This window comes from Aptenodytes patagonicus, chromosome 6, assembly GCF_965638725.1.
Source record: "Aptenodytes patagonicus chromosome 6, bAptPat1.pri.cur, whole genome shotgun sequence".
Classification (NCBI taxonomy): domain Eukaryota; kingdom Metazoa; phylum Chordata; class Aves; order Sphenisciformes; family Spheniscidae; genus Aptenodytes; species Aptenodytes patagonicus.
The window spans coordinates 15,438,240-15,452,170 of record NC_134954.1 but is presented as its reverse complement, the minus strand read 5'-3'; the positions used below and the strand labels follow the sequence as shown (position 1 = coordinate 15,452,170).

The following is a 13,931-nucleotide window of genomic DNA, read 5'->3' as shown; positions in this document are numbered from 1 at the left end:
ATGTCATTACCATTCCCAGCAAAGAAATGAAGATTGTTACAGATTGTAGATGTGATGAGTCAGTTCTGATTCCACTGAGGTCTATGCTGAAACATATCATCAGCTCTCCTGTGCTTGCTGTTCTAAATCTCTGTTCATTTTGGGGCATCAGTTCTGTATCTGTCTTTGTTTATCTGAGCTTCCCCCAACTTTCTTTCATTCCCCATCATAGAAACCCATCAAACTATGGGCTGATACTAGTATTGCTAGTACTGCAGTGCTGATCTTGGCTGCAATTTTGATATGTTTCTATTATTTGGCCTTGGGAATCCCTGATTTTCCTTCAATTGAACTGTAACTACACATTCCTCTGCATGTCCCTCTTCCTTTTCAGTTCCTGACTCTGCCAGTAAACCTGCTTTGGCTGTTTCTCTGGTCTTTTGTTCTTGCTGCAGTGCCTAATTTTAGATTTTAAGCTCTTTGAAGTTTGGGTCTGAGAAGTCCCTAATAAACTTGTGATGATTTTTATACACATGGAATGTAATCAATCTTGTTTTCATTTCAGATGGGTGATCTACAATGACCTTAGAGTCTGTGCCTCAGAACGACCTCCCAAAGACCTGGGCTACGTTTATTTTTACCACAGGATACCAAGTTAGGCCTCAAATCTATTACCTGGCCTTAACAAGCCATAAGCCTTTTTAACCTGCCAAAAAAGCATACAATAAAAAAGAAAATTTAAAACCAACAAAAGACCCCTAACTCTTGGACTGCCAAAAAGCAAAGGAAAGCATGGGATATTTATAGTTTATTTAAAAACAGTCATTTGATGCCGCCTTAAGCATTAGAGAGAAAATTCTATTAGGTGATTTATAGTACGTTGTTTTAAATTTATACACCTTAAAGGATACCTTAAGACCATGCAGATTACTGGTGGAGTTTGCAGCTAGTATATGGAGAAAACAGAAGTTTCAGAGTTGAACAAGAATAGCCCAGTTCAGCCCAGCTCCTTCCTGTTCTGTCCATGCATCCTTTGAAGACCAGGAAGAAATACTTGCCTCTTTGGTAACTGAGAGTCAGTGTTTTCAGCCAGAGTCCAGACCACTTAGAGAAATCATATCGCATATAAAGTTGGAGGTCGGGTGTGTGTGAGTGTTCTTCAAAGCAGAATGTCTTATTTGAGAGATTATTTTCAGTACAGTGAGAAAAGTCAACTAAAGTTATATCTGCTGGAATTCAGTTTTATAGTATTTTGGTTCGCCTTTCTGATGCATAAACCTAAGAAACTAATGGAGATGGAAGCAATCTGCTGTCAGTGCCCTGTACGTTTTCTGCCAAAGAGAAATAGTAGATTTTATTTTTGCAGACATAGGTTTCTTCATCTTGAATGTTTGTTTTGCAAGTTCTTCCAACAGATTCAGGATTACAGATGGCTAAAAGAAGCAGACTATAAAATTAAATGCATACCCTCAGGAAAGGCAAGGCTATTATTTACATTTTATTTTCTTATGAAGGAGGTAAAGGAGAGGTTAATGTCCCATTATATTTATTTCGGGGAAATTTGCATCTAGACCACTCACATTCCAGCTGAAACCAACTCCCTGACAAAGAACTCGCAGTGCAATTCTGCTTTCTGCCAAAGATTGCTTAAACATTTAGTTCCATCCATGAGTGGGGGAAATTGCTTAGTAAAATTGCTGATTTATTGATTTGCCCTTCTCTCCTCCCTCCCCGTTTAAAAAAAAAAAAAAAAAAAAAAAATCCAGCAACAACAAAACCCAAACAACAAAAAAACCCCCACCTTGAAATGATGTTTCAGCTTTCTTAAAAATTGCAAACACACCAATAATGTGATCTCTTCAACAGACACCTTCTAAAAGAAGTTTTATATCTCTGGCAGGGATGAAGGGGTATGTAGGTAGGGGCTGGCCTTTCCTGTCTTTTTTTTTTTTTTGGGGGGTGTTATTTCAGTTTGTGTTACAGGCAAGAATATATATGTGGGTTTTTAAATTGTATTTGAAAACACTAATTCTAGAAAAAATACAATGGTGAGTGTGAAACCTTTCATGATTCCAAAAAACCCCAAAAGGTTCTCAGTGTTGGCCACTGCTTAAGAGACTGTTGCTGAAGTTGCCTCATACAATCTTACTGAGCCCTCAAAATAAATTGGAACAGTCAAAAAAAAAAAAAAAAAATCCTCCTTACAGAGTGCAAGAGGGGCAGGGAGGTATAATTACATTTTCTCTGCAGTCAATGCCTGCAAATTTAATAGCAAAATTCAGGCAGCTACACACTACAGAAGAGAACCCAAATTAAAGATCTGGTTATGAGTAGGGCATTTTATTTTTTCCAGCATTTGGGGAAAAATAGTTCTCCTTCTGGTCATATAGCCTCATGCAGAGCCAAAAAACACTGTTGATTTTTTTTAAAATCAGTTTTCAATCTTAAAAGATTATGAGAGAAATTCTAGTGCAATAATTCTGTAGACTGTAAATGGTGCCTAATTGCTGGGAAAGCTTCCTGCATTTAGTGCTCTTACTGACACAAAAGAACGGCGTCCTAGTACATTACTGAGTGGCTCCTGTGAGATTCAGCTGCCTTGTAATTATTGAGCCACCAGTTCTGGACAAAATAAAAGCTGCCAGTAATTTTTTTCCTTCTTCTGGGTTTTGAGTATTTGTGTATTTCACCAGAAAATGCCAGATTTGAAAATGGGATCAGCAAATTATGCAGTGATACATCTTCTATTTAAAGTGAAAGAACAAAACTTCCGTATATCTGTTTGTGCTTTTTCATTCTGGCAGTAGAAAAAGGACAAAAGGCCTCTCTTTCTTTTTTTTTTCTTTTTTCCCCTCTTTAATTTTTTTGAATGTCAGTTATATTCCAAGGAATTTCAACACAACGGCTTCCTTCTTGCCTCATGAACTTAAAGGGCTGTTTATAAACTAAGATGATCTGGTGGCCACTACCTTTTTATTTAGAAACCTCAGGTAAATAAATGCCAGCAGAGTTGTTCCCATGTTTATAATTAAACTGGAAACATGGCTGGTCTCATAGGATTAAGGATGGAACTTGGACTCTTGCAAACCATTTGTCTGGTACATCCTAAAACTGGAATGGCTGTGGGACTGATTGATCTCAGTTGATAGAAAGCTGGCAGGTGATAAACTGGAAATGGTAAATGAAAGGGGAGAGCCATTTGCTGGCTGTGATAGGTGAACTGTAGCAGCTCGGCTTCTGAAATTCTGTTCAGTTCATCGCTCTTTTGTGTACTGCCTGCTTAAACTGCCAAGTGGGTCAGAAGTGCAGGGAGCAGTTTAGGGGAAAGGCTTATGGATCTTCTAAAATTTAGCACTTGAAAATATGTTAAAGTTCTTCAGCTGTTTGAGGAATTACTATCTCCCGAAGTAGTGGCTTCCCTCCTTTTTCAAATGGCCAGTTAAGTCATCTCACTTTTGCGATGGGATATGTGGGAAGAACATCATGAACCTGGAGGAGCAGGATGTAAACTCCTGACTCTTCAGCCTAATGCGGGGGAGAGGAGTTTGGGGGTTTTCTTTATTTGTTTGTTTTAAACTTCAGCATGCAGAAGCCACAATCAAACAGACTGTACTGAATAGATGACTAAGTTATCAAGCTTTGCCTGCTAAAATTTGTATGCACTTAGTTGTGCTGGGCCAGGCCTCAGTACACAACCTGGGCAGTGGCTGATGGGGAAACTCCATGTGTCTGGGTACTGTAATACCTGTTGGGGGGTTAGGTGTGCTGAGAGCTTCTTGACAAAAAAGGATGGAGGAAGAAAAATCACTGTGAGCTGTTTGAGACAATCTAACCTGAGAATTATGGCAAGCCAGGACTTGGCCGCAAACAATGCTCTTACTTCTCAGACTGATTTTTACTTTTTCATGATACATTCAGGTTAGGAGAGTGGAAGGAAGAAAAACTCAATAACTTTTCCTTGTTTTCCTCTTCCCCTCTCATTCCTAGCAGCATGCTGGATCCAGTAGACCCCTCATTCTGAGTCACAATCTCCAGTCTCCAAAACACATGTAGACACAAACTCCTATTTAATCTTCCTAGCTAAAATATAATTAGGATAAAAATTTAATTTATTCAAAGCTATGGTTTAAAAACAAGCCTAGATGTTTCTGGACTACTATCACTTGTAATTCTACTGGGTTCAGTGGCATTACTTCTGACTTACTTTGGTGTAACTGAAATTGGAATCAATCCATTTTCTTTGATTCAGGAAGCCTCCACTGGGTCGTAGCGCACATTCTGAATACAGATGCAACCAGAGCTTGTTACATTGGATGATGCTTCTGAAACTATTCATTCTTTTTGTTCTCCATCCTGGCAGCAGCCATTCTTATCTTCTTTGCTGTTTTCATGCATTGAAAGACTATGCAAAACATGTAACTGGACATAACTTTTTATTCTTTTCCCATCACCCTTCCTACCTTAATGGCTGAGATCGGTTTCTGATTTCCATTCACTCTTCAGTGGTTTTACTGTTGTATCCTGGAAGTGTCTGTACTGGTTTACTTTGCACCATTCAGAGTTTGCTTGAAGCACTGTTAACATTTTGGAGAGTAATTGTCTGAGATGAGAAAGGTTGTGAATGACATTGTTGCAACTGTTTTAAATTAAAAAGAAATATTCTCACATCTTGTGATTGTGTGGATTCTTGCTTCTTTCTTTCCTGCCTGAAGAGGAATAGACTGAGTATGTTTTGATGCTCCCTCTTTTCTTACTTTTTGTGGTCATGTTTGGTGTTTTACTTAAACCTGCATAGGGAACAAAAAGGTTTTTGAGAGTCTTGATTTCTTGTGACTTGTGGCACTTCTATGGATGGGAAAAAAAAAATCCCCAAGCCCTGAGTGAATATAAAACATGGCAAAAATAGAAAATAAGATTAATTTTTTGTTTTTAACTTTCAAGCCAGTTGATGTTCGTTGAACACAAGAGTTCGCAATGTTCATGTGGAAGAGTGTTGTCATTTCACCCCCCAAATTCCTGCTGTTCAATCACAGTTTTATCTTGGTCTGTAACTCCTCATACTCATTTAGAAATTTGACCTGCTGTTCAGTAAAAGAGAAGCCTTTTTTCCTCATGTGCAAGGGCTTTACATAGCAGTGTGACCACTGGGACTTTTTGATAGATGCAAGAATAGGCCAAAAAAGAAGACTGAGGGATGGCAACCCTTTCATCTTTTTATAGGATCATGGGACCAGGAACAGGAGGAGAGGTAAGAGGTAAACCTACCGGGCTATAAGTGAAATTTCCTGACATGGAAGTAGAGGCCATGTGAATTGTTGAATGATAGGAAAGGTAAAGATGGTTCAGCTCCTGAAGTCCAAATTTAATGATCTGTTTTGGTTTCTTTTCTATCACAGATGTCCTTTGTGACCACAGCAAGTCACGCCGCACTGTGTTCACACCACTTGTAGCAACTGGAAGAGGTGGGAGAATGTGGCTCCTTGTGCAAGCTAAAGGGCCATGTTCAGACTCCATGCAAGAATTTCCTGTATAGGATTTGTGCCTGCTAACTTTCACGGACTGCTTGTGGAAGGCAGTATTAGATAACTGACAAGTTAGCACCACCCTTGGTCTCTGTTCCCCCTCACTAAAATGGGAAGTAACACTTCTTTGTCCCTCAGGTATGCTACAAGGATAACATGAGTAAGAGAGGCACTGACAGCTGTGGTGAAAGATGAATGCCATAAAAATATTGAAGACAGATAGTGCATGGCTGACAGCTGGTGTGGAGTAGGTGATTATATTTTCACACTCCTTTACCAGTATCCTTCCCAGTGATTTTCTGAGCAGTTTTGTACGTAGGATTTGGTACTAATGCTTTTCTCCCAACCTCTCTCTTTGTTTGGCTTCAGGACTGCCGTGCTGTTGGCTTCAGGACTGCCGTGCTGTGTTCCTGGTCCTTGTTTGCTACAGTGCACATAACTAACGGGCATTCCTGCTGCTTCTTTGTTGGTACATTTGAGCAGCAACAACTAAACTAACCTTAACATCTCCTGGCAAAACATGCCAGTGTCAAGAGCACACATTACTTGCATCCTAAGGGTTAGTGTGTTTTCAGTGTCTGTTCCCTTTTCTTCTTTAGTAGAAGGTTCTGGTTAAAGCCATAGGCAGCCAGTTGGCTTTTCTGACAGAGCTTTCCTTCTACAGGCAAACTGTGGCTGTATCTTCTGAGGCTTTTTCTGGAGCAATCCACACGTCCGTTGAGAGTGTCGGCCTTCAGATCCATGCCAATGTTGTCCTGCTTTGTCAATAGCTGTAACTGTCACAGCCCCCTTGCTGGCTGTCATCTTTTCTGTCCACAGCGGGGCACGGGAATTTTATGTCCCTCTCATGTCTGTGCTTATGTCAGTGTCCCATAGCAAAAGTATAAAGATGATGTCATTTCTACTCTGTCAGCTCTTTCACCTCATCCCATGAAAGCCACAACTGAAAAACACCACTAGCCAACTCCTACTGTGGTTTATGGGAAGTTGCTTGAATAACGATTTCAATCACTGCAAGTTGGCTTTGTTTTTTCAGAAAGATTGTGTTCTAATATTACCACTTCTGTTTTAATTTTGAGGTGTGCAGTTGCATGATCTTCAGGAAAAATTCTGATGTACTTTTTTCCCTTTTTCTTCATGTGGAGTGTATGCGCAAAATCCTTTGGGCCAGACCTCAGCTAGTATAAATTCCAGTTGTAAGTATAATTATCAACATGTTGAAATAAAAATAAATTATAAAAATAACTCTACCTCAGAGTAACGATGAATTTATGAAAAATGTTTGGTAATGAAAAAAGCCTCGTCTGGGCTTAATTTTTAAGCAGAGAAGCAAGTTCACATCGTAAACAATAGATTAGAAGACCTCATTAAAAAAAAATCCTTTATTTCACTTGGAGAAGTAGGTCCCTCCTTTCAGTTCAAGTAATTATAGTCAAGACCATTTTCAAATTGAAAAGAGATTTTGAAATATTTGAAGCCACAGACAAAGTTTATTTTTAAAACATATTTAAAAATTGCACAGTTATAAATACAGGTAAATAAATACAATTTAATATGTGGAAAAGAACCCAAGGAAGGCATGCTTCCATTACAGTACAAAAATACTACATTAAATGTGGTGCTCTGCAAATAGTAATCTATGACCTTAATAAATTCAACACATCCAATATGCACATCGTTCATTGTTGAGGAAATAGATTATTTTAAAGAGCAGTGCAAGGAAACATCAAATTAAAGCATCAATAAATTACAGGTCTGTGTTCAATATTATACACAGCTGATAATGCACTAAGTATACAGAGGCAAAGTTATCTGTAGTAAGAAACTAATCTTTTACTCCATATGTACTTCCAGACTCAGATTTTCAATCTGGGTCAATATGAACCTTTGTAACGGAATGTAAACATTCAGGTGTAGGGCTGAACTCCCACCTCCGCATCCACTGCCCACCTCACTGCTAAGCCTTGCACCTACACTTAACTATCAACACAAAAAGTTAAGTGAGCAATGTAAGTCTTTGCAGCAGCAGGGCTTTTCAGATGGCCCAGGCAAAAGTATCTGCCAACCCTGTAATATCTTCTTTCTTGTATGTTGGCTTAAAAATAAAGCCAAAAAAACTGATGCAAGATTGCAAAGGTTTTCAAACAGTTTACAGCATATAGAAGAAGCAGCACAGAATGCCTCTCAAAACTATATAGTTTTACTTTACTCTAGATATGTTATACTCTGATATATAAAATATATTTATAAATGTTTCAATTTTCCTGAATTTACAATTGATTACTGATATTAAAAAGGCTATTTAAAGTAAAGTTTTAGCCAATGTCAATGGCATTCTGTAAATGTGGAAGGGGAAAAAAGATCAAAGCACATTAAGTCTTGACCATGCAAGCTTGCTCAGTGGGCTGTCACGTGCAAGCATTTGTGAAGTTTTAGGAAACTTTAGATTCCTTCTGTCTCTTTCCCATGCCTAATACCTATTGCTTTGTGGGCTGAGGCTCTGAAACTTCCTGTGGATTCTGTGACGTGCTCGTTTTTCATTTTGCCTAGGTTTGTTCAAAGTGTCAGTGATCTCTTCATGCATGGCACTCCTTTTCTCTGATTTATTTCACCAGTCCAAAAATAGAACTATAATGAAGGAATCTGATTTCTAGCCTCGATGAGGTTTGAGTAGTAGATAATACTGTATTGCATACCCACCATTTTTTTCATAATGTGCAGTGCATTTTGTCTATCACTTCTATCTATGAATACTCAGTATTTTATAAACATTTATTACATAAATTCACTGTGCAGACTGCTAAGCTGACAACACTGGTGACCAGAAATCTCAGTTTTTCAACTATGCAGGTTATTCATGCGAAGTAACTAATATGTCTCATTTTGCAGATGCACGTTTAGGCAAGAGAGACCTGCAACCAATTTGTTTCACTCCAATTCTCACTGGCTCCAACAGGCAATGATTTAGGCCGCAGGCTTTGCCTCTGTGGCTGCCAGTAATGTTACCAGTTATTATTTCTGTCATTGTGACTTTTGTGTTATGGAGGCCCGTGCTTTATGGATGTTCATAGGATCACCTGGCTGATCTGTTGGTGTTGTCAGGGTCCTCCTTTTCATCTGACAGACAGGCCCAAGTTTTCTAAATTGGCTCATTAGCTCTTCATGCCTAACTTGATGTTCTGAGCTCTCAGCTGAGTTGTCTGCAGCTGAAATCAGTGGATGCAGCAGATACTCAGATCCTGTGAAGTTTTACATTTACGTATTTCAAACAGGACAGTCGGACACTGAGCTGCCTTCAGAGCTAGTGGGCAAGTTTGAAAAGCCTGACCCATGGTAAGTGTAGACAGAGACAATAGTTGTTTCACTGGTTCTGGGAATCTTTTTCTCTGGTTTCGTGCTATCTGGTTTAGACTAGAGAAGAAAATGTGAAAATCCAAACACCCAGCTTCACTGTGAAAGCTGCGCACGTTTAGCTTTTTAATTCTTAAGAGGATACTAAAACATGTCTGCAAAAGCTGTTACTACAGATGTCTGTCATTAATTAAACACTTGAAGCAAACATGAAATCCACAACACAAAGTGATTTCTAAGGATGGGATTTAAAAAGGGCTCTGCGTTAGGTCTAACCTGTTCCAAATAACATGAACAACTCATTTTTGAGTTTGGCAGATGCAAAGTACTTTTAAAATATCCATAGAAGATACCAGTCAATAGTTTAAAAATACACTATGGGTGGGCCTTCTGCGTGCATTCTGTAAACATATACTCAAGTAACATTGCTGCATGCTTTGTGTTAATATTTCAGTGTGGTTATTTATTAATGTAGTTGCATGCAATATTGTCACGTGAGGTTTTGTGTCATTTGAACCTCTCCCTCAATATTTTTACAAGTGCTGTGATTTATCAGAGCGTAAGAAAATACCATTAAATACAGATATACATATGTGTTTACCTAAAGATCAAATCGATTCTTCAAACTGACATAAACCAGTCTATTGCAACAAGGTTTCTAGAGTCATTACAGTTTAAAGAGATCAGCAAGAAATGAGCCTATTGCTTTCATCGCAAAGCCTCACTCCATAAATAATGACTGATTTCAGTGCCTGTTCAGCATGTGCAGTGGTATCGGAGGCCAGCTCTCGTCTGGTAACTGAATACATGCACACGAGCTAATCATGCAAAGTGCTGAGCACTCCTGTGAAGACTACAGACTTTCAGTGTTCAGCAGCTTGATGGATCAGACTTACAGGTCATACCTATTTATAAAGCTTTGCAGAGGAGAGGGACAGTCACAAGCTGGCATTAGGAAAACGTTTTTTAATTGCATGAAATATAAAATAGAAGAAAGACTCAAAAACTTGGAATCAATTACCTGGCAGTGATAAATCACCTCTGGAGAAAGAGGGGAGTAACAAGAAGGGGAAACGGGTGGGAGAGGATGATAAACCATTGCAGCACTCTAATTTGGCATCATCCCATAGATGCTGTGCAGTTGTAATCCTGAAATGTCTCCAAGTCTCTCCTCTGCTGAAATTGCTAGTCTCTATGTAAAACTGCTTCCTTACTTAGACCTGAGCAACCTTGTGTTTGTGTGTTACCTTTCAATTTACACAAGTGGTGACCTCACCCATGCAGTCTGTGAGACGGCGGCACTCCCCTGCTCTCATGTAGTGCCATCACATGCAATGGCTGTTACTTGCCCATCTTCCTTCCTTGCACACCTGGGCAAGTCATGGATGACTGGAGGTTTTGACTTGGTCGAGCTCACAGGGAGCACTGAGAACAGGACCCAGATTTCCTGTCTCTCACTCTCAGGCTCAATCTGCTACTGTTCAGCAGCCGCCTTATTTATCCTACCTCATGCTTGGTTAGAAGTATGAGTAGATGAATTTCCTCTTCAGGGTGTTAATATGCTGCAGCCTCCTCACATGTTTCCTCTTGCTGTTTCAGGCAAATATACATGCTTGCCACTGAATATTTAAGAAACACCATGAGGAGGTCAGATCAAAGCTCTATCTAATCCTGTCTTCTGCACTGACAGTGCTTGGCAGTGGGGGGATAGAGGAGGACAATAAAGCCCAGGATATTGAAGGAGTCCCCAGAAGTACCAAGAGCTGCTGAGCCTGACCTGTTAAGAGTGAGGTGAGCTCAGTCACCGGCCACCCTCCCACACGGACCAGGCCAGAACTGGTGTCTAGTATGAGGAGATGTGCCACCACCCCCTATAACTCTATCGGCTTTAGTCTTTCCCTCACGCAGTGTCTTGGTCAGTGGTACGTAGTTAACTGGCCATAGGCTAGTTAGTAGAGAACAGTTGAGATAATCTCTGAGAGTGTGCACAGTCTCTTTGGATACACTTTGTAGCCTGTCCCCCATACAGCAGAACTGCAGTGCTTGTGATGAATGGGGGCCTGAGTAGCCCCTTGGGAGGCAGAGTTCAGCCCCAGTGATTTGTCTCTAGGTTTACACAGACAACTTTCCTCGTACCAGTCGCATGGGTGTGGACATGCATCGGCAGATAAATGCAGTTTTGAGCAGTGCATCCCAGGATAAATCAAAAGCTACCTACTTTGTTCTTTTTGGGGAGGCTAGGGGTTGCATTAGGTTTTCCTAACAGAATTGCTGTGTTACTCATCCGCATGCTAGAGGAGAAGAGGTTTGGTGAACTGCCATCAGTATCAAATGCCCCGTATTCTGACTCTGACAAGTCAAGCAGTTAAGGGGTTTTTTTTATTTGAAAGGTATAACAATGAAGCTCCTGAACAGCTGGAAAAGCACTGATTATCCTACACCACAGCACGGAGGATATTCTAGAAGAACTTGTGTGATGGCAGGGCATCAAGCAAAATCTAAGCACATATGCCTTTGCTTTACAGCCTCTTCTCAAAGCTGCCTCCCTTCTCTTTTATCACTTTCTAGGTTCAATTGCACTGCACCTTCTGCTCTGCCTTATCAATAAAGAGCTGTCATCACACATTGCTGTCAAAGCAAAAGAGCAAACTGTTGTCAGCAGATACGCATACAGCAGCCCACTTAGCTAAAATGACATTCCCAGTCAGTCCTTGATAACCAATCCTTAGAGAAAGTTGCAGGAATCAGTTATGAAACGCTTGATAGATAAATAGCAATATATATGAAAGCAATGAATTAATAAAGCACTATTAAAAAAATTCCTGTAGCTGTTTAGCATCTCTATTCGGTGGGAGAGAGTGAGGGGTAAGCCTTTTATTTTTTAATGAGAATGGATTATTTTTATTTAACAAACTATAGTTGATGATTAGATGCAGTGATTACACTGTCTTACAGGGAATTTTCCTTTAAGTGGTTGCTCAAAATAACAGACAGCTGCAAGAAACTTTAGGTTTGTACTGGTGAAACTGTCCAATTCCCACAGAGCTTCTTTCTCTGTGATCTGTGCAGTTGGATTTTTCTTTTTGTCCAGCTGATGAAGCTGGATTTTTCTTTTAATGCTGTTTATAGGATATGTGCTATTTGTCCCACTTTAACACATTCCAATAGCTATCGTCCACATTGAATTCCTGACCACAGATCAACGCAGTAGCCATCTAATTACACTTTTTATCTTTCACTATTTAGGAAAAATATTAAAAATATCAGCAACTGAAAATTACCTCCTTAAAAATTTCTCTTCATATCTTTGATTGACACATTCACCTTGAGCTGAATGTGTTTGACTGTAGCCGAATCAATCTGTTCATCATGTGGCAGTGTACTGCCCCCAGTACTGTTCCCTATTCATCCAATCAGGGAAAACTAAGATTGTGTGTGTATATATATATACATTTTTAAGCAGCTACAAATACTGAAGTTATCTAAGGATTTAGTCTGCTATCATGGAGGTCACTGAAACTTTTGCTACTGCTTGCCGTAACAGCAGGATCAAATCTTAGCCTCAATCCTACAAGCATTATATAGACCAATTTTTCAGGGAAAATTTTCCATGGAGCATGGTCTGCAGACATTAACTCCTATGAAGACTTTTCTTTATTTGCAATAAAGATCTGTGGCTTATTATGTTCCGAAATGACATAATTCACATACAACATGTATGTGCATGCACATGCATGTATGTGTATAGTACCTGATGGATGCATAATAGAATAATCTTTCTAATAGATATTGCAGTTTATACTGTATTTGCATTTTTTAAACATAAGAATACTGAAAACCCTCTCATCACATTTTAGGAAATGATATTTGGTCCTTTATGCCAACAAGGCTATCCTGTACATTCTGTTGTTAGTAACTAAAATAAAAGCATAGCGCTATTTTACAAAAAGAAGGATTAAAGTGCATAAGTACATAGATAGGTGCAGATCCTGCTATGAGCTCCTTTGAAGCAGACATACTCTGTCCAAGATCAGGGATAGCTGGTTTAAACAGCAACAATTCTAGTGCAAATTATCACTTCTGCTGGCAGTACTTGGCCTTCCCATATGTACATGGCCTAATCCGATCTCTATGTACAGTGTTCCTCTTAACATTGCACATGGTTTACAACTCTATGAGCCTGCAGAATTGGGCTCAAATTAATCAAGGTACCTTTGGAAGCAAAAATTTTCTTGACTGCCAACTAATAAATATATTCAAAACAAAATACATCCATTTCACATGCATCTATTTTCAGAGCTATTTTAAAAATGGACCTTGAAAAGACTTCAACAAAGAAACCAAAGGATAGGGAATCCACATTGTAGGGCAAAGCGATGTCAGCATAGTGCGATGAGCTACTAAGCAGGTTCCTTGGATGCATTGCTTGCCATTCTAATGTGCAGTAACAATTATCTAGGTTTGTTCGTAACATATTTTCCTTTGTATAGCTGTGTATATATAGAGAGATATAGCTTGCATGGGATGAAGATTCTTCAGAAATGGCTACTTCATCTAGTTCAGGGCTTTGTCAGATTAGCGGCAGCTCATTTCAATCCTTTGAGTTTGAATTTATTTACAATATTTTGTGCTTTTGAACTTTTCCTTTTTGAATAATGTCCGAGAGAATTCCCCTACTGATCTACAGCCATGATCTTTTGGAAAATGTGGTCATTTTGAGATGAGTAATAAAAGAGTTCTCTGTTTCCTAATACAATTTAATCAATTTGTGGATACTTTTTATTACGGCTCTAGATTAAAAGCTCTTAACAGAATGTCTAGATCACCCACATTGGCAGCTTGAAATAGTTCTGGCTGGTCCATCATAGACAGAGCAATTCGAAGTGCTGCCCAGATATTGCCTGATAAAGCAGGATGGGGAACCTGTTGTTGATTCCTGCTCTTTCTTTGCAAACTGAGAGCAGTGAGAAAATTGCTGACAGCCTCTCTGTAGGGGAGAAGAAAAAAGAAACAAGCAATATAATTTGCTTAACAGCTAGAGTAAAACTTTCTGAAGTTCTATGCTAGACTCAAGTATAT

The 13,931-nt window shown here is 39.3% G+C and overlaps 2 protein-coding genes across 4 annotated transcripts in view; one reads left to right on the top strand and one right to left on the bottom strand.

Moving 5' to 3' along the window:
- Window positions 1–4,646, top strand: part of USP13 (ubiquitin specific peptidase 13) — a 56,193-nt gene extending 51,547 nt beyond the window's left edge. The window contains exon 21 of the mRNA XM_076341320.1: window positions 545–4,646. Coding sequence (XP_076197435.1) covers window positions 545–638 — 94 coding nt within the window. The 3' untranslated portion in view covers window positions 639–4,646. The remainder of the gene's footprint in view (window positions 1–544) is intronic.
- Window positions 4,647–6,971: 2,325 nt separating this feature from the next.
- PEX5L (peroxisomal biogenesis factor 5 like) overlaps window positions 6,972–13,931 on the bottom strand; it is a 119,844-nt gene continuing 112,884 nt past the window's right edge. For all 3 annotated transcript variants that reach the window (XM_076341317.1, XM_076341318.1, XM_076341319.1), the window contains one exon: window positions 6,972–13,839. In XM_076341317.1, coding sequence (XP_076197432.1) covers window positions 13,635–13,839 — 205 coding nt within the window. In that variant the 3' untranslated portion in view covers window positions 6,972–13,634. The remainder of the gene's footprint in view (window positions 13,840–13,931) is intronic.